This window comes from Haliaeetus albicilla, chromosome 5, assembly GCF_947461875.1.
Source record: "Haliaeetus albicilla chromosome 5, bHalAlb1.1, whole genome shotgun sequence".
Taxonomy (NCBI): Eukaryota; Metazoa; Chordata; class Aves; order Accipitriformes; family Accipitridae; genus Haliaeetus; species Haliaeetus albicilla.
Window position 1 is genome coordinate 40,162,218 of NC_091487.1, and position 20,442 is coordinate 40,182,659.

The 20,442-nt window shown below is 42.5% G+C and overlaps 1 protein-coding gene across 3 annotated transcripts in view; it reads left to right on the top strand.

Moving 5' to 3' along the window:
* The window catches only part of RGS6 (regulator of G protein signaling 6), a 298,899-nt gene that overhangs the window by 175,802 nt on the left and 102,655 nt on the right, over positions 1-20,442 (top strand). For all 3 annotated transcript variants that reach the window (XM_069784286.1, XM_069784288.1, XM_069784287.1), the window contains exon 3: positions 12,621-12,720. In XM_069784286.1, coding sequence (XP_069640387.1) covers positions 12,621-12,720 — 100 coding nt within the window. The remainder of the gene's footprint in view (positions 1-12,620; positions 12,721-20,442) is intronic.

Genomic DNA, 20,442 nt, shown 5'->3' on the forward strand with positions numbered 1-20,442 from the left:
TGTAGTAAGATTTAACATGTTTATGGTGGTGTTACCCATGTTATGCAAAAAGATTATTTACTATTTCTGTTTTGGAGCTAATACTTTATGCATTTAGAAGAAAAAAAACCCAAAAAACAACTGTGTATAGATGCAGATATCACATGACAGTGATATAAAAAAGGGTAAGAGTAGCTATTGCATGCTCTGGATGTAGCTCACTCGCTCTCGTTCGGTACGTTCACACGTTGAAACAGCCACCGAGCTGTAGCCACAGGATGCAGCATCTGCTCCTTTTATTCTGTCCTGTCCTTTCTCAGTGAATAAAAAGGCAAGTTAGCATGACAGGGCCAGAGACAGGCTTTTGTGTTGTCTGCTGGCAGGAGAGGCAAGTGAGAGTGCCTCGTGTTCTTGCTGGGTAATTCTGCATTGTGAGCAGTGTCTTCCATTGTCTCTTACACAGGCCACTGTAGAAAAGAGAGCAATAAAATACCAAAAGTAAATGATAGCTTTCTTTGTAGGATTTCTAACTTTCATTTTACAGGTAACACCTCCTACCGCCTGCCCCAAATTAAGAAAAGTACTGCTTAGGTGTCAAGAGGTAGAAGCCCTGAGAATTGGTGTTTCTGGCAGGGTTCACACAAGTTGTAGCTGTTTCTGCTCAACCAAAGTGCACTTGTGTTCTGCAGAGCTGGGGCACCTCTGGCTCGTTTTGGAAAGGTTTCAGTATGTGTTATAAAATAGAGGGTTAAAAGGAACAGCAGAGCCCCAGTCAAGCATTAGACACATTAAATCCCAGAGTTGAATCAAACAGCAGTTTGCTGAGATTTGAAAGCAAAGCAGACATGGCATCATTTTTATGAACTGCCACAAGTTTACTGCAAATGACGTGTTCCTTGATTCATTATGAGCAGAAGGAAGACTTTGTTGGGGGAAAAAGAATTTGACATTTCTTTTTATGTGAATAAGGAAAATTATTCTTTTTCCAAAGTGGTGTTATAAATAGTTTTGTTTAAGTATTCTTCTTGGTAAATTGACAATATCGTTGCTACCAAAGGACAGAGCTAACAGTAGTAGAACCACTGAATAATTCATAAAATTAGTGTTAAAGTAAATAACTTCACCCATGGTGAGGACCGTAATTGAGTTGGGGCAGAGCTTACAACTACTGTTTGATTTGCAACATTTGCTTTGCCAAAGGGAAAGCACCAGTCAGTCTTAGAATAATAAATGGTAGTTGCAGTGCATGAAAATGTTAATGAATCCAGTAATGATGAACATGTTATGAGAATCGTATGTGCATTTTTAATTCATGCCTTCCATTTAGTAATCTGTGAGGTTTGGGTTTTTTTCACGCTAGCAGTAGCTGCTATCAAAGTCAAGGGCCAAAGCAATTGCGTGGCTCAGTTAAAGAGGCTCTGGGACTCTTATGTTATGCAGACTGGCCTGTGAGCATAACTTAGCATATTTGAATAAATTAATTCCTAAATTAAGATTACTTTGGTCAGACAGTATCAGATCTGGTTTGATCAATGCTCAGACTTACTTTAAATTTTCTCTAATACTTTTTCATTTTACTGCTGCTCACTAACATAAAGTGAAGTAGAGCACTTTAATGTTGTGGGCTTGGTTTTGTTTTGGTTTTTTTGTTTGTTTGTGGGTTTGTTTTTTTTTTTTAATAATTGCTAAATGCCCAAACCTTATCTCACTAAAAAAATGGCATCTGTACTTTGCAGAGTGTTTAGATATGGTGTGGGCGGACCGACCAGCCCTGCCAGTCGCTGCCTTGTGTCTGGAACCCTTTCCCAGTGCTAGTACAGAAAGTCTTACAGTGCTAAACACTTCAGCTTTGTCCCTTCATGGGCTAAACCAAGGGCTTCAGTTTCCAACACTGGTAATCTTGTACATTTTTGTGGTCATAAAATTATCAAATTTTTGATACATGTATTTAAAAGGCATTAAAAAGAAATATGAAGAAAAGACATAGTTTGTAGAGGTATGGAAAAAAAAAAATATCCAAATCTCCATTCTTTCACTCTCCAACAAACAAATCTTCACAAATCCTCTTTCTTCCTTCTGTTCTGAAATTCAGATGAAAATAAGATTTCTTTTGCAGTGGTACCTTTAAGTCCTGGGTGGAAAATTTGAGTTTTTTTCTATGTCTTTGTGTAATTTAAGTAATTCTTTAGTTTTATGTGTAAAAAATAAAAAAACTGCAAGGTGATACTACCACGTGGAGAAGGAGAGAAACAAAATACAACCTTTTGATGGTGGTGAATAGGGTTTCCTCTTTTTCTTGTAATTCATAAACTGCTCTGCTTTGCATCTACTTCCCAATGTGAGGGGTGTGTCTAATCTTTATTGTGGTATGGCACTTTGCAGTGCAAAGAGTTAAATGATGTGTGAAATGACCTGTCACACTGTATTATGTGCCACAGTATTATATACACAGAGGAATGCTTAAAAAAGGGCAGAAAAAAGCCCCACTTTTTTGTTGTTTTGAAGAGAAACATTTGGTGTGTATGTATATATTTCTGCATAATTTATTTTAGCTAAGCCACAGGAGCCCATCAACTACCAAAATAGAAGGGATATGCTGGATAGTTTCCCTCATCAATTCATTAGGGAAGGTAACAGTGGAGATTCAGTGCCTGCCTGTGATACAGCTTTCGTGCAGGGAAGAACAAAACCAAACTTTGCATCTCATACTGGAAATAGCTTATGAACTATTTCTGAATGGCTCCAAGTAGCTTCATTACTGTGGGAGAAGTTAGGAACGCGTTTACGAAGCCTTGCAAAATCAATAGAGAACAATGGTACACTGCATTTCTTATTAAATCATAATATTCTCAAGTTTGTACTACATAGTTTCATCTGATTTTTCGCCTGCAGTTGATAGTGCTTTGTTGAAGCTCAGATTGGAAACAAGAAGTCCGCAGTGTAAACGTCTTGTCTTACAATACATGCGTTCTCCTTTTCACTACAAATACCCTTCTGCCCTTTCATGAGGGTATGGATGCAAAGCTGCCCTCAGGTGTGGGGCCTAAATCCAAGTGCAAATTTAGGCCTTAGTTTTAAATGGAAAATAGTAACTTTAAATGGGAGTTTGTTTCTTTGTTTTCTTCCTCTATATGCAGAATAAGGTCAGGAGTATGGCACATTCCCCCCCCCCCCCCCCAATTGCAGAGTTTGCTTCCTGTTAAAGATCTGCTAGTGGGGTAGAGAATCTGTTCTGCTTTAAAAAAGTGAGAACCGGAGAATAACACTGTCCTCTCCAAATGTTTGAGGTGATACAATGACATTCTCTGCTCATCATTACTCAGATTTTTAAAGACAGCCGTGGCAATGCCAAAACCCTGATCAGGCATCCACCAACTCCATCCCCACTTCTTAGCTGCTTAATATTTATGTCTCTGTATTTCATTTCCATAAATAATATATTTAATGAAATACTTCAGATTAATTATGTAGCAGTTGCCGCATTTTGTAGCAAGGCAGGGAAAACCCCACTCATGAGGAACAACATGTCTTTTTGCACCTGCTCGGCATCGTTTACAGTAATTTATTTTCTGCCAGACCCGGGAATGGCCTTTTCCACCCTGTTGCGTGGGAAGGCTCGTTTTCACATGCCAGTGGTGCTGTGAAGGAGGCGGCTGGATAGTCCTTTCCTCCCTGTCCTCACGCTGAAGGCAGGTGGGGTGGGAGGTGGCAGCTCTGTGTTTCCAACTCCGGAGAAGGATGATGAGCCTTGAGAATATTGTCCAATTCCCAGCTTTGGGAAGGTGCAAATGGAAGCCTGCTTGCGTTTGTGGAGTTGGTTTGAAATGGTTTGGGTGCAGTTCATAACCAGATCTTCATTTCTTACCAAGATTTGGGAAGCTGCAATTTCCAGTGGGTCATCAATCTGTTCCCACACAGAAGTCTGGTGTTTTTCTGTCTGGAAGTGCCTTATATTTGATGCTCCAGAGGAAAGCGAACTTCTTCTGCAAGTACTGTGTTTATTGAACTGCAGTTCAGCATCATGGAGGGGAGAGGTGCTGCTTTCTCATGCCAGGTCATGCACAGACCACCACAGGCTAGGATTATTGATTATTTAATATAATCTAGTTTAATACTAAAACTCTTACGTGCTACTTCTGATCAGGCTTGAAAAACTGGCCTTAAATCATGTTACAAATTGGAGACTCGGACCAGCGTTGTTGGAGGATTTAAGATTCCTGGAGCTTTCTTGGTCGTTCCAGCACAAAACCAGGTTTCAGCATAATTTTGTTTTGAGTGAGAATAATTAATTGATGGCCAGAACTCAAAGTGAAATTCAGGTGTAGGAGCTCACCCCCAAAAGAAGCACTCGCAAAATCAAAGCTGCTGAACTAAACTCTCTTATTTTTGGCACTTGCCAATTCAAGCAGTGTGTGCAGTTATTTTAGATGGCAGCTGGGTCGCAGCTTTGCGTCTGGGCGTTCCTGAGGTTGGGTTAACAGGCTTCACCCTGGTGCCCTGCCTGTGGTGGGAGCGGCAAGGGGCCCAAATGCGCATGCCCGCATGGGAGCGGGCACGCAAAGGAGCTTTGCCATGTCACGTATGGAGTTTACTCCTCCTACGGTAGTCCCTGTGCAGGCTGTGGTAGGCACATCTGCTCCACTCCTTCTCATTCATCACCATATGAGCAATCTGGAGACCTGTGGTAGTTTTACATTCAGTGCAGTGATGCAACAGAAAGAAAAATCTCTACCGTTTCCACGGCAACTTGTGCGTTGGACCCTGGCTGGAGCAAGGCAGCAGGATACTGTCAGTCCCTGCAGTTGGTGACTTCAGTAAAAGCTTGTCAAAAGAAAGCTCGTGCTCCCCCCAAGCCCCTCTCAGTTATTGATGTAAGGGGATTGTGATGAATATACTACCATAGGTGCAGCTCTAGATTTCCTATTGTAACTTTTTTCCTTCATATTTTAACCCACACTGCTGCTTTGTTTTGATTCAGTCTTCTATTTGCAAATAGTCATTGCAGAGCACTTCAGGATTATCCATTCAAATCTTGGCGAGGATGGCATGGTCAGAAGTAGTTAGTACTAGGTGACTGGTGGCCTGTGTAAAACGGTCTGGGAGGCTCAGTGCTGTCACTAGCTGAGAGATACCAACAGCCCAGATGCTGTCAGCACCAGTAGGTCCCTTAGCAGCACTGTTTAGGGGACAGAGGGACTGAACTTCTTCCATTTTTCCTCCAAAATGGTTCCTCCAATTCAGATGGCACACTGAGAAACAGTTTACAGGTGATTCTACCCTACAGTTCTCCTGGCCGAAACAACCTGTGCATTTATGCGTGTATCTGTGCATAGGTTTGCATATGTGTTTGCATAATTCATAAGTCACACAAAAGCCACCCCTATTCAATACATGCTGTATGGCAGTAATGCTATAATTTCTTTCACCAAAATGTGCCTTGCATCACACCTCAGTGATAATTCTATGGCCATTTGGGTTCCACTTGAGTGCTTTATTTAAAAGTCACATCATCTTCACTGGATATTTATGATACTTCCTTAGTCATAAAAGCTTAACACTTCTGCTTATGGAGCAAAGTAAATATTTGGTCTAATTTGCAGCTAACCTGAGAAGGTTTCTAATTAGAGTGTCCGTGCTCTGAATGGTGTAAGATCTCTCAAGCTGATGAAATGCATATATGTGACATCTTTACCATAACTGTAAAAGTATGGGGAAAAGGCGCACCACTCTTGTTCACAAGAAACTTCTGTTATGCTGTAAAATGCAACAGAGTCCCAAGCATTTACTACCATGATTAGAGTTGCACAATCAGTACACAAGCGTTCGCTGTTAGTATTTTACGCAGCTTTCTAACATGCCAAAATAGCTTCCTCTTTTAAGCAATTATAGCTCATGTAGCATTTGAGCTTATCAGGAGTTGTCTGTCAAAATGTTTTTAATGAAAAATTGAGTTTGCATAACACTGACGCATTGATGTCTTTTGCTTCTAACTGTTGATACCGATGGGCTAAAAAGCTTGATTTTGGGGTGGGAGAAAATTGCATTAGTTCAGCTCATTTGGAGAATCTGTTTGCTGAATTAATTTGCTAAGCTTTGTTTTTCTGCTGAATATTAAACCCTATTTCCCAACTGTGCGTATACTGCCTGAGGGGAACAGTTCCAGCTCCCATTTTCTGTGACATTTTCTTATAATGCAGCCCAGGCCCGAGGCAGGGGTGCCGTGCAGAGCTGATATCGTAGGCTGTGTTAGGGAAGGCATGGCCTGATCAAAAAGCTGCTGCTTGGTGCTCCCCGGACTCCAGTGTTGCACCTCAGCAGCTGAATAAGAAGTGTCACGGTTTTTCCCTAAGCATCATTTTGGTTAATTCAATTGCTGTGGTGAAACCTGTCCTTCCATGTGACGACTTGCTGAGTAGATACTCATTTTGTGAAGCTCTAGCTGGATTAGAGCAGTATACAAATAATCACAAGTACCTTGGTAGTTTTTCCTTTGTTGTTGCCGTCCTATTCACAGTAGAGATATATAAATGCTAAAGCGTGTTACCAGTTTCAAAATGACATTATTAGCTCTGTTTCACCCTCCCAATAAACACGTGAAGATCATTAGTTGTTTCTTTCTTCCCTGAAACACACTCAAGCATGTGTGGAGCTATGTGGTATACTCTGCCTTTATCTGAAATAAGCTCTGAAATTTAAGAAGAAGCAGAGATAAAAGCTCCATTGGGGAGAGCATGAGTTCCATCAGTGCCCCTGCCCTCGGCCGTCATTGGAAGCGAGTCGTGGGAAGCAGCCAAACGGCCGTGCCGGCTGATGCGTCGGCGCGCTGCTGCGCTTTGGGTCTGTTGCCGTTGTTGGGATTGTGAAAAGGTTGTCAGAGATGGGGAGCGTATCTTTTCTAGTCGTGTAGCATCCGCTATCCAAGGTACTCCAAGTCCTTCTTTGACATCTTTGAATTAAGCTTCACTGCCCCTGTGTGATTCAGTATTATCTCCATTATACAGGAGGAGAGACTTGGACAGAGACAGATGAAGCTGTTTGCTGAAGGTCACGCAGCAATTCTCTGGCAGTGCTGCTCTGCTGCTTTCCAGCACTGTCTCAGAGGCAAGGTTGTCCTTTCTCCCTTGTGGGTGCTGAAGGGAGCAGTATTACCCCTTTTTTTTTTTTTTTTTTTTTTCCAAGCCTCTGCTTCCTGCGTTTGAACAGAGTGAAATTGTCTCGACTGGTGAAGCAAGTTGGCTTCATACATCTTGTCAAGTTAACTTCCCTTGTGTGTGCACGCATGGGACTGCGTGGCAGGAGTCAGCAGGTGCAGAAGGCACAGGCACGCTGGGTAGTGTCAGAGGCGCTTATGGGACCCGTAGGGGTTGGCAATGTGAGAAACAGTCCATTTTAAACTTATATTTCAGTAAAGAGTAAAAGATCAAATGTACTTATAATTGTTGCCATCATGCTAGCTGACAACAGACTGATTCTTTCCTCCATGTATCATCCAGCTCCACCAATATTCATGAGAGCTCTCATCTGTCGGGGCGAAGAGGATGTTTGGCATAGCACAGAGCTGTCTATCCAACCCTGTATCTTTAGTGTTGGTGTTGATGAGCGATGCTCGGAGACTCTCCAGCCACAGGTTAGCTGGTGACAGGAATCCCCAAGAGTAGGGTACCTGCTGTGAGTAATCAGACAGGAACCCAGTGCAGACCAAAATACTCAGAAATAGGCAGCGGGACCTTTCCTGCAGGGTCTGAGGGAGTATGTGCAGCTAACTCGGAGGCTAGAATATGAAAGGCTAGCTAGTTCCCCTCACTAGCTCTCAAAAATGAGCTGGCAAAATGGGACCATGGTGGCCTCTGACATCATTGCATGATAATCACTCAGTTGCAATTAAACATGCTTAGCCTGGTAACTCCAGTAAGCTGCTGGTGGTGTCCAGGTATGGGGTCATGGGAGGTGGGAGCTGTTAGCTTTTCTTTTTCGTGTGTTACTTGCTCTTCCCTCAGCATGTTATCTCCAAGGTCAGCTTTGACCATGAGCAGGGTGCTTCCAGGGCTCAGCAAGGCTGTGCACACTAACGTGCTGCAGTGTGGGTGCCTGCTTTATTTTGGTGCTGGGAGAAAGAGAAGCTATTGCAAAGTCAAGAGTCATTTTCCCCCATACAATGGTAACACTAGGAATGCTGTGTGGCACTGACCCAAAGTTGCCAGGCTGTGATAGCTACATTTCTTGTTGTATTGTGACTTATTTATTCTAACACATCATCAAATGTAATATTTTATTTTCCCCTCCCTCAGCAAAGGGACATCTCATCTCCCAGTGATAGCCATCTCAGCTCTGACAGAAATTCAAGGTCTTCTACTTCATGCCTTCACCCTCCTTAGGCCAGCAAAAGTGCTGATAGTGGAAAAGAAGATCTAAGGAATAACAGCAAATCCCACATATGCATTAAATCCCCAACACATTCTGTGTAACAGAATATGTTGTTAAACTCTCATAAACTACCTGCTGTAGAGTCCTGTCTCCACAGATAATGTGCTTCTGAATCCCAAAGCCCTTTTCAATGCATTTAAAGTGGGGTAATGTGAAACAAAATCATTCTGGACAAATGTAGGGAGCAGAGTTGTCAGCAACCAGTCAGGAGGAAAGGCAGATCTAGTTTGTTAGGCATACATTACAGTGTGTAGCTAACAGTAACAGTAGATACATAAATTGCTCTGGCTTTCTCACAGAGATGTTGACCCAGAATTCACTCAGAGGGCAGAGTAACAGTTCCCTTTACAGATGCAAAAATCAGACCAGAGTGAAATAGCAGTGATCCCCATAATAGAAAAATAAATTGTCTATTCTTACCATGACTTTTGTTGGGCAGAAGTTAGTTCAGTCAAGCTTACTCATTTAGGAGTGATAAACATGAGGGTTGCTTAGTTTTACTAGTTCCTGCCTCCTAGCCTGATGAAATGAACTATCCAAGGACTCTTATTCCCTGTCTGCCAGAGGGGGAAACCTAAAGCATATTTAATGACATGCAGAAACTGAAGGGAGAATTAATAGCAGTGAAGTGTCTAGGTGACTCTCTTAAAAGTTAAGATTAAAAGCTTTGATGAAAATGACCTTCATGCTTGATGTTCCCTCTTTGCTTTTCTCCACACTTGAAGCTCTAATAATCACTTTTTTCCACTTTGTCACTGTATCACTTTTTTCATGAAACATTTCCGTAGCTAGGCAGGAATTTGGATCCGGGGTGGTAATATCTGCACACGTTGGGTGGATGCAAAACACAAAGGCTGGTACAAAGGGTCAGATGTCTTTGTAGTGGACTGAACAAAAACTTGTCATAGGTTGCTAAATGTAGGTTTTCAGTATTTTATTTAAAAGTTGACTATAACTTTAAGAAAGGATAAAATTATCATCAAGTGTTTCTTTGAGTAGGCTATGCTGTCTGTCCCCTTTGAGCAGTGCAGAAATTTGCTGAGAGAGTGAGCACAAGGAAAGCATGTTGGGAATGGGAAAACGATGTACAACCAGAGGCTGTAACCCTGTGGGTTCTCAGGCAGCAGACTGCAAATGCTGGCATGCTGTAGGAGGATGACATACATAGTCATGTCTGGATCAGATGGGAGGACAGGGAAGGAAGGAGATGTGGCATCTGAGTAGAAAGGGAAGGGGAGAAGAAACATCCAAAGCTCAGAAATGAGAGCAGAAAGTGCCAGTAGTCAGGCTGGAAGACAAGAGGAAGAACGAGCCTTTTGGGAAGGAGTTATCTCTAAGGCAGTTGTGTTTATTTTGGTTTAAAATTGCAGTAGGCTTTTGTAGTTGTGACTGAAACCCAAGTTAATGGCTCCGTTGGAGACACCAATGCCTCCTTCATTGCTTGAAATGGGGATGGTTTGGGTAAAACCAGCATATTTTGCTTTTAGGATAATTAAAGGTTTATTTTGCTTGAAATGGAACTTTTTGTGGAGTGATAATGACACAAATCTTTTCTGGTGTTCCTTTAGCTTACAGTGAGCAAAAGACTAAGAAGTTTATTTTCCTGCATCAAAACAGTTATTTTATCTTCGTTTTCATTCTGAACTTTTCATTGAAATAGAAATAGAGAAAACAACAGTTTTACCAAAAATTATGCTTGCGGTTTTTAAAGCCCTTAAGTGTTCCTGGAGACATGGGACTCATAACACGTTCCAGAGTAGTTTCTTCCCAACAGTCACGGAAGAATCTCTCTGCCAGCTACAGGCACGTGTGGATGAAGACACGTAACTAGTTGGTCACGGAGAGACTTTTTCATTGCCTTGTTGAAGTGGTTCTTAGTCTGGCTGACCTTGGTCCACTCTTTGCAGGCAACCGAGCTGTCCTGTCCCCCTGGCAGGTCTGGTGTCGGAGCGCTGTAGCCTCGTAGGTCTGGGTTGGTGATAAGCGATGCTGTCAGGCTCCTCTCAACACCATGAGGTGCTGTGAAATGCTTCTTGTCCAGCTTGAGAGGAGCAGTTACTCCGCTAGGTATCCTCAGACTGGAAGAAACTGTTTTGATCAGCAAACAACCTTGCATAAAGGTCAGGTGTAAAGGGGAAAAAGTGGTATTAATTTTCATAGTGTTTCAGCTGGGGGCAAAGTAGCATTATTCTATCACAACTTAACTGTAGGTACCCAACCCTCCCATAATATATTAAATGTTTCAGGATATTTTCATCTTTGTGACTTCATTCTCGCTGAGAATTTGTTTAGGATGTGTTAACTTAAAAACAATGCATAAACAAGGTGCAAACAGTTCAGTTAAGTGATAGCCTGAGGTTAAAAACACGGTGATCAAGTTCAGTGTCCGAAGTTGGCAGGGAAATTGTCTTACTACCTCAGGAAAACTTGAAACTAAACTTGTTTTGAAATATAGAAGTTAAGTCTGTGAAAGAAACTCACTTGCACATCTAAACGAAGCCAGCTTTCCAGGGTTGAAGATTGCTGCTTGAGCTCTCAGGCTGCCTTTAGGAGAGAGGGGCCATGTCCCCACCATGTAACCTCTCTGCTGAGGTTGTGCTTTGTAGCATCTGTGAGAAAATCTTTAGGTAAAATCAGAGCTGTGTTGCCTGTCTGGCCGCTGTTGGTCTTGGGCCCCTGTCACCAGCAGTGGGCAGGGCTGCTCAAGCTAACAGAGCCAACAACTTTGGGTTTATTTTTGTTGGGGTTATGAGACCTTAATGACTTGAAGGGAGTTTTTGGAAACACTGAATTTCTGCACTGTGCTTATGTTCAGCTTTTGGTTCTCCCTGGCATTGTCTTCAAGTAAATGCAGGGGGAGTAACCTCAGAAGGAGCAAAAATCCCTTCCTGTGTTAGAGTAAACTGGAGGATTAAGCTCTTTCCCCCAGTAATCAGATTCTATGATTACCATGGCTTTTGAAGATGATTGTGTATTTTCCTGTATGTGATGGATTTTGTACGTGCCTGTGAAGTAAAAGTTAACTTGGCTATGAAAATCTAATGAGTCTTTTCTCTATGATAATTTTACTTTTGGTCGTTTACTTCATACGATGACCACAGACATGTACCATCCCAGCCTATAGCATGAGGCAGGGGAAATTGTCCTGCAGTTGTTCTGTCTCATGCTCTTCTCAAGCCACAGGCCTTTGGTGACTGTCTGGGACCCTTTGGAAAATGAAAGCCCTCCCAAGGTCACAGTATCGAGGATTCAAATCAATGTGGGAGAAGAGGGGCAAGTGGTCTGGATGGGAAAATCCTTAAGTTGGTTGCAGTATAGAATTGTCGTGGTTTAACCCCAGCCAGCAGCTAAGCACCACGCAGCTGCTCGCTCACTCGCCCCCCCCACCCAGTGGGATGGGGGAAAAAAATCGGGAAAAGAAGTAAAACTCATGGGTTGAGGTAAGAATGGTTTCATAGAATAGAAAAGAAGATACTAATAATGATAACACTAATAAAATGACAACAGTAATAATAAAAGGATTGGAATATACAAATGATGCACAGTGCAATTGCTCACCACCTGCTGACTGATGCCCAGTTAGTCCCCGAGCGGTGATCCCCCCACTCCCACTCCCCCCAGTTTCTATACTAGATGTGACGTCCCATGGTATGGAATACCCCGTCGGCCAGTTTGGGTCAGCTGCCCTGGCTGTGTCCTGTGCCAACTTCTTGTGTCCCTCCAGCCTTCTTGCTGGCTGGGCATGAGAAGCTGAACAATCCTTGACTTTAGACTAAACATTACTTGGCAACAACTGAAAACATCAGTGTTATCAATATTCTTCTCATACCTAGCTCAAAAACACAGCACTATGCCAGCTACTAGGAAGACAATTAACTCTATCCCAGCTGAAACCAGGACAAGAATCTAGCCCAATTCATATGTGGACCAAATGCCACCATTCTGTCACCCCTGGTCAGCAAAAAAAGTACAGTTGCAGTTGGATTGTCAGTATCCAACCACTGTCTCCCGAGCTGGTCTATGTTGTCTTGTGGTGTCTAGTCTCAGGGTTCAAATATGGGAGGTGGTAACTGTGTGTCTAGGTCTGTGTTTGTGCAGTAATACACATGGTATATTTGAAGTCCATCCTATCAGCAGGGCTCTAAAGCACTCACCATATATAAACATTACAGTCACTGTTTTGCAAAAACCTCTAAGTCTTTCCTTCCTTTTGACAGATTGAAGACATCATTACGAGAATGCAGGATGACAAAACAGGTGGAGTTCCCATTCGCACTGTCAAGAGCTTTCTGTCCAAAATCCCCAGCGTCGTCACCGGTAAGGACCCTAGTTAGCAGGGAAGAGTGTGTGAGCTGGTACTCGCTGGCTCTAAGCAAACACACTGCTAAAGCTGCAGAAAAGAAGGAATATAAGAAAAAAAATAAATGTCCTCTGCTTATTTTTTCTGCACATTGTTGTTATGGGGTGAATATTAAAGAGAATTAGGAAATCTTGGTTCAGGTAAGCAAGTATTTATATTTCTTTTGGGGGTGAGTTATTAAAAAATGTTACATGGCTTTTGTGGCTGTCACAGTATCACCAGTCAGTCATTCCCTATGATGGGGGTAGGACAATCTTGGGGTAGAGCTCAAGAAAGTAAGTTGATACTGTTCTCTCACTCATACCCAGATACTCTTATTGGACTTTGATCACAGGTAGAAGAATGTGAAATACCTTTATGCATGCGTGCTGCTTTATTAAAGCTATACGTACAGAAGCGTGGATGGTGCAGAGACTGGCAGTCAGAGTACAAAACCATTCCTATGTGTATTTCCAGACAGAATATCTTCCAGTGCAACAAAGAACTTTGCCGTTGATAGATGATGAGTTTCTTCAGGGTGATGTAAATTGCTTGGAGGATTTGTACTTGGGTTTCTGGTACCTGTTTTCCCTAACTCGATAGTAGTATTCACTACGGTGGCACAAAACTACTGTTTTGTCTCTCTGTACCAGTAGACTGTTGTCCAACATGAGATACCTAACTACTCCTGGGACTTACAATTTATGATGTTGTGTATCTCTGTAAAGTAAATACAATTTTCTCTGTCCTGCACAGTCTCTTTCCAAATCAGACAAGATACACACGCTGATGAGAGTTTAGGGAAGTTCCCCTCCTGTTCCAAAAAGTGAAGGGCTTTGTTGTCTGTGGCTGCGACTTTACTGCAGTAAAATTCAGATGATCACTAAAAACGCTGAAGTTGCATTGTTGCTTATCGATAGCACACCGATAACTGGGAGAAGACTGGCAGTTCAAATAGACCTTTCTTGCTCTTGGGGTCTTTATACTGTTGTAAAATAATGGGGAAATATCTCCTGTCAACAGGGTTGCTGGCAATGCAGCTGGTGTCAAGCCATTGCAAAGAGGGTTCCCTGCAGTGGAGCATATCTGAGCTGAAGCACTTCAAAAATATTTTTACTGTGAAAATGGTTGGATTGAGCAGAGTTTGAGGTTGTGTTGATTGATTCAGGAGTGTGATTTGATATTTTGTATCAGAAAAAGTGTCCAACTTAAGCTACAGGAATGGATTACAAATCTATAGGGTTCTTGGGGATAGGCAGGGAATATGGGAATTGGAATGAAGTTTTTACTTAAATGAGGCTCAGTCCAGTTAATCCCTTTTTATTGAGCAACAGGCTCCTCTGTCCGAAATTGATTTCAGGGTGGTGACTCAGTGTAACTGGCAGTTGCAGGATTAGGGGGTTACAGTGGAAAAGAAACACGAATCTAGAGTGAGATGTGAAAACTGCATTACTAAATTTCAGGTATGGCTGGATCAGGTATGAGCTAACTGTTCTTGAAGGTTCCTGGGGAAGATAACTACCTGATGTGAAAACTCATTCCATAAGCTGAGGTCTGCAATACACAGACTGGATGTCTTAAGATTGACTCAGCTAAAACAAGTTAGATATTCCGGTTAATATTCATAGCATTGATTAAGCAATTGATCTAGTCATCAAGCCACCACCTGTTACGCAAAAGAAAAAGGAAATGGGAGACCTCACAGCATCTTTAAACCAATTATACTTATCCTTAGGTACCACCCTGCTTGTCAGCTCCCTGGCACGATGGAAACTGCACCCTTGCACTCTGCTGTTCTGGAACAGCAGCTGCAATTGCATCACCTTAAAATGACTGGCTTTTCACAGCCCAGGGAGCAGTGAAAAGATGAAGATAAAATAAGAACAAAACCTCCCTCCAAAGCTCACAGAAAATCCTCAGATTTGGAGGGGAACAATCTCAGTACCATTCCCTTCAGGTGGTTTGAAGGCAGCTCCCTTGTGATGCACTGGGCAGTGCATGAAGCCTCTGAGTTTGAAAAGTATGGGAAAATAATGGCTCAGCTGAGAAGCCAAGGTTTTCTTCATTTCTCATTTCTCCTTTCAGAGGCACAGACCTGCCTATTTGTAGACCAAACCAAAAGAAATTTATGTACGATTTCTGTACTTGTGATAGATGGGTAAAGAGCTGGAGCGCTTGAAGAGGCTGGAGCACCTATGTTTGAGTGGAAGCTGAGGACAGGACACTGGGTTTGTTCAGTCTTGAGAAGGGGAAGCTGAAGGGAATGACAGGCTATAGAGAAGACAGGGTCAGACCCTTTCTCGGGAGTGCATGGTGGAAGCAGGAAAAGAAATCCCAACTAGATTTAGGAAGAAAGTTGTTTATGGTCAGAGCAGCGGAGCATGGACCCGGTGGCCTGGAGAGGCTGTGGAACCAGCGTTTTGGAGCTGTTCAGAACCCCCTGAGCCCAGCTGAACTGAGCATTCTGACCTAACTGTGCATTTGGCCTTGCTTTGGATGGAGGTTGGACTAGATGACCTCCAGAGAATCCTTCCAACCCAAACTATTCTTACAATCGTTGGATACTCAGTTTTAGTGCTTGTCTAATTCCACTCAGTGTTGTGAGCACAAGAGAAGAACTTGTATCTTCAAAAACTGTGGACCCCCTCTTGGGAAGAGCTTAATTTCTAGACTCTGGCATTCTCACACGCTTTCTATTTCTACCTGAAAAATGGAACAGCAACACTGAGATGTGATTTACTTCACAGGCTCACAGTGACTGTGATTAACAGGGTTTTATTTTTGTTTGACACTTCTATTGTAATTGCTTCTCACAGGAGAAATGTAAAATCTTAAAGAAACATTACGGCAGTGCCTTGGTACTCTAAACAGGTAGCTCTGTTTATAGTACAGCAAAGTGGGTGTTTGATTTAAAGTTTGAATGCCAGGGGAAGAACCGCTCATCTCTGTTTTGCTTTCATCTGTCCTGATGCCTAAGTTGTGAATGAGGCATTGTGTAACAGGAGGAGAAGGAGCCTCAGGGAGTTATCATTAATGGTCCTCTCAACAACAGGAATCTGGGAAAAGGATGAAAAAACCTTTTTTGAATGTATGATGAGTCTGTGTGGGGATTCTGTGCCAAAGGCACGTTTTAATCTGCATTAGAAGTAGATTCGTGTACCCTCTTTCCTGGCTTTTGGCTCAAAGTAGGTCAGTCAAAGGAGGACACATCACACCCTTATCTTCTTGGTTAAGTTTTCACTCTTATGGCCAAGCCACAGAGAATGAAAGTAAGATGAAACCAGTCTGTGTGGCATCTGTGTGCATGTATCTGCTGTTGTCCAACGGTAGCTTTAGAGTATGGAATGAAAAAATGACTGAAGGCAGGTATTGAGTAGTCCTGTGATCCATGCCCAGACTGGGTGGTCAGCCAATGCACATGATGGCAGTTGCTGCAATAAATGGAGTTGCACATTCCTCTTTACTGAGGAAACTGTTTTCTCACTAAATGATTTTTGTTTCTGTAAATGAATCAGCAATTCTCTATTTTCCCTGTCATCAGGCTGTTGTAAGAACATCTCATTATACTAACTAGCAACAAAACTGGCTTTCTAATCTTCTTTTTTATTTCTGTACAATTGCATCTTAAAACTAACCTCCTGTTTGGTAGGAGGACCAAATGCATACACTTTCTTCTCCCACTGATTCAGACTTGGCCTTATACAACATTGCCAAAACAAGTCAGAAAGAAGTCAGTGCTGCAACTGCTGAGCTTTCCAGTGCAAAAAGCCTCCTTCATGCTTCCCAGTCTGCCCCCAACCTCATTCCTTCTGGTCTTGTGTACTGTCGGATCCTCTGTCCCAGCATCCTTGCTACTGCAACCCAAGGGACACGTGCAGTCTACAAGCCTTGCGCCATTCTGCCCTCCTCCTAAGAGGTTTTGATACAGCTTCGTTCTGACCCATGACCTCCTGACTTCGAGCAAGCCTGTCCCCACAGCTCCATTTTGAGTGATACCTCCTCCTTCCAGCAGCAGTCCCCTAGCCGGCACCTTGCTCGTGCGCTGCTCCTGACCCTTGCTCCAACAAATCTTGTCGTCTTGCTCTGCTCCTGAAGCTGCCTCCGTGGCTTTGAACGTGTTGATGGGTGATGTCCCGGCTGTACTGGCTTGGGTTAAGTGCTGCCACGCAAGCTTCGTGCACACAGCCCTGCCAATGCGTTTCATTCCTGACCTGCCATGTCTGTCTTATTTATGTCCCGGACCTCTCTGGGCAGACAGTGCCAGTATTACTGAAATGTGCCAGATGGCCTGTCGTTACTGGAGACTCATGAGCTAAACCAAGTTTAAACTGCCGTGTGTCTCTGTCTGAAGAAGCCAGCATGTGTCTTGGCAAATGCCTATGGAGTTGTCCCAGAACACATCAGAATGTCACTTACTCAAAGAAAATGCGTTTGGCTGGAGTATGGAAATCCCATAGTGTCGGGAAAGAGAGACTTTATTATTGATAGTGTTCCCTGATGGCATAGTTCAGGACAGACAAGTTCTGCTGGAGGACTTCATACACTCACTGCTAAATGAGTTCCTGCAGTGCCAGTGTGGGGATATTCTTTGCCTTTTCCCTTCAGAGGAGTTCAAACACATCTCTCACCCAGATGTGGCAGCCAGAGGTGCAAGGGAGAAGAGCGAGTTCCTCGTCTCCAGGGTTTGAAAGGTCCCTGTTCAGAGGAACCGTACAAAGACAGAAATTGTGGCGTGGGGAGCAGGACCAGGACTGGCGATGCTGATGAGAGCCAGTACCCGTCACCTAGCAGGGCCTGGAGAGCAGCCTGCGAGGCTGGGTGCTTTGCCACAATATTCACTTTCTTAATGCTGTTTTTCAGGGGTAGAACATGCCTTCGTGCATTACAGAAACTACTTTCATTGGGACAAAAAAAACTCCATAAGCTGGCTGCAAATGAATTTGGCTTCCCCTGGGCTGTCTGTCCAGCTGCTTGCATCACCTGACCATAGGGTTTTAACTGGAGGACTGAGTCTGATACAGATGTCACCAAACATTTGGGGAGTTTCATTCTAGATCTAAACACTCATCCCTAGATCTGGGACAGCACTAGTAGCTGAACGTGAACAGCCGAAATGTTTGTCAAAATGAGTGTCTGGGTCTGAACTTCTACCCCAGGTGAATCTTTCTCTTTTTTGTTTGTTTTGTTTTGTCTTTCCTCTGCAGTTTTGCTTTGAGAAACAGGAGACTTGAAATGTGATACTGACTCTGTTTCAGGCAAAGTTAGTAGATGTAGATAGTCCCAAATCTAAACAAAGTTCAATCTTTTGCTAAACATGAATGAGCCTATTTAGTTAAAACAAGCAAAATGGGGGGGGGGGGGCGACTTTGCCAAAACTTAAATCAATATCCAAACTAATTTGAGGTGTTTACTGATTTGTAAATGATACAAAGAACGTGCTCATGGGTTAAAATTGACATGTATTTATATATACATATATAGTACTGTATCATTTCTGATGGTTTTCCACATTTATGTGCAGCAGATGCTACACAGTAAATTCAACAGTTGTGCAATTGCGTGGTGAAAACTGGATTGCAAACACTGGTCGAGCATACAAATCTATTTATTTCTCACAAAAAATCAATTGCTCAGAGCAAGTTGCATTTAAACTAATTCAAGTCAAGACTGGGTTTCTTTATCACAACTTGTATTTTCTTCTTTTATGCATTTCTTCTTCAAATTGCACCCAGTGGAAATGTAATCCATCCATCCCTCAATAAGAAGGTTGTTATACCTTTTAATCTAGTATTTCAAAGCTGCTGTGAATCACGTAGCATTAGACATGTCAGCTATTACGTGAGTAGCGCATGCCTTGCCACTTTTTTTTTTCCCTGTAGCATTCTCTTAAGCTTTCTATTCCCATGGCAGAAGACAAATTAACCCGGTTAAGGAGCTGAAGAGTTATGCTGTCTTCATCCACAGCTCCCTCCTTCCTTCCTCTCTCTCTTTAACTGCATCCAGCTTCCTACCTTTCAAAGGGTGAGAGGGATGGGGGTGGGAAAGACGAAAATCGGCTCTCTGAAGTATAGCAGTTCTTTGCCTGTTAAGATGCAGGTCAGCGCCTTGTGAAGCAAAAGTTTAAAAGATTTGATTTTCAGAGGACAAGGGGGATAGTAGCTTAATTGAGTAGGAGATGGTTGTCAACGAAATAAGAGAAAGCAACCAGAATTATTTCAAACAGCGAATAGTCAATATATCTCTCTGTGCATCTGCATATGTGTATGCTTAAATATACACAGAGTGTGCAATTTTTCTTAAGAATAAGTCTGAGTGGTAAGTGTTGTATGCTAGAAATAAACAAGGACAGGCTTCTGCATTTGTAGGTGCTATGCAGAATGAGGACTGCTAGTCTAGTGTTTGTGTATCACTGCCCTCTGCTGCAACAAAACTATAGTTCAGTTCGTGCAGCTTTTCCCCTTCATCGCAAGCTGTGCCGTGCTTGTATTGTGCTTTCCCAGCTCAGGTGGACTTTGTGTGGTGCGTTTTGTGGGCAGCTTGTTCCATGGTAGTGGTCCTCCCTAGCTGTGTTGTATGAACGCAGCCCAAATATTGTACTATGTGCGACTTCGTAGCTACTCTGAGCCTTGAGAGGAAGGATGGTTTTCATAGCTGGCTGTTAATGCCACTTCTGTGTCTCACAGTTCACCGTTCCTTTTGCCGCTGCTTATCTCTGCGTAAGTATGCTTGTATGTCACATGAATCCCTTATGCATCCCTTAAAAATACGTGCACACATTATGGGATAAATCCTAAATGGCTAAATGAAATTAAGCATCACTTAAAATTACCAAAATCGGGTGTTTTACATAACTATGTACTTTCATATGACAGCACTTGAAAGTAGTCATACCTGAGGTGGAAAACACTAGAGGAAAAACACATCACAGCAGTGGGAACGTTAAAATTTGGCTTAGGCCACTGCAGAATGCTTATGAAACACATCCTTAGGCTTTAGTATTCAGTCAGTAAAATGGCCTCTCAAGTGGTATCTAAAAAGCCCTGAATATTATGAGGAATTTAATTTGCTTGCATCAGAACTCTGAAGGTCCTTCCTGGTCCTACTTGTCCTTGCTGGATTTGAACCTCTGCATCTGTCAAGTGAAGCTATGATAAATGAGAAGCTTAAATAATCATGCCACATGGATATTCATGTGGGCAATAAAAATAAATGAAAAATCACCGAATGGTCCAGCTTTATCTTTCTGCAGTGACTTGTCTGCTCTTCCTAGTCACCAGAGGTGTTGTCAAAAAGGAAAGTAAAACCAAGACCTTCCAGCCACCTGGGCAGAAGTTAGAACAACACAAAATTATAATTTGTCATATTGAAGAATATGAGCATAAAAATTACTGAGCTGGAAGGCATCAAATGAAAGCTATTTGCCTGGAACAAAGCAGGTCTATTAAAAATGGTTTAATTTTTTTTTCCCAAGAATTGCTTTTAGGCCTTTTCAGTCTTTCAGTTGAGACTAAAAGCTGGAATAGAGACAGATTTGATGATAAATTACCTGCTGAACTCCAGTGTTTAGATGAATTGGTAATTCAGCCACAATAACAAAAAATCTTACATATTAAGAGCATTCTTGTTGCTGACTGCAGTTTTATTCTGAAACACAGCATTTAGCTGATGGAATATTGTGGCTAATGAATAAAGCATTAAAA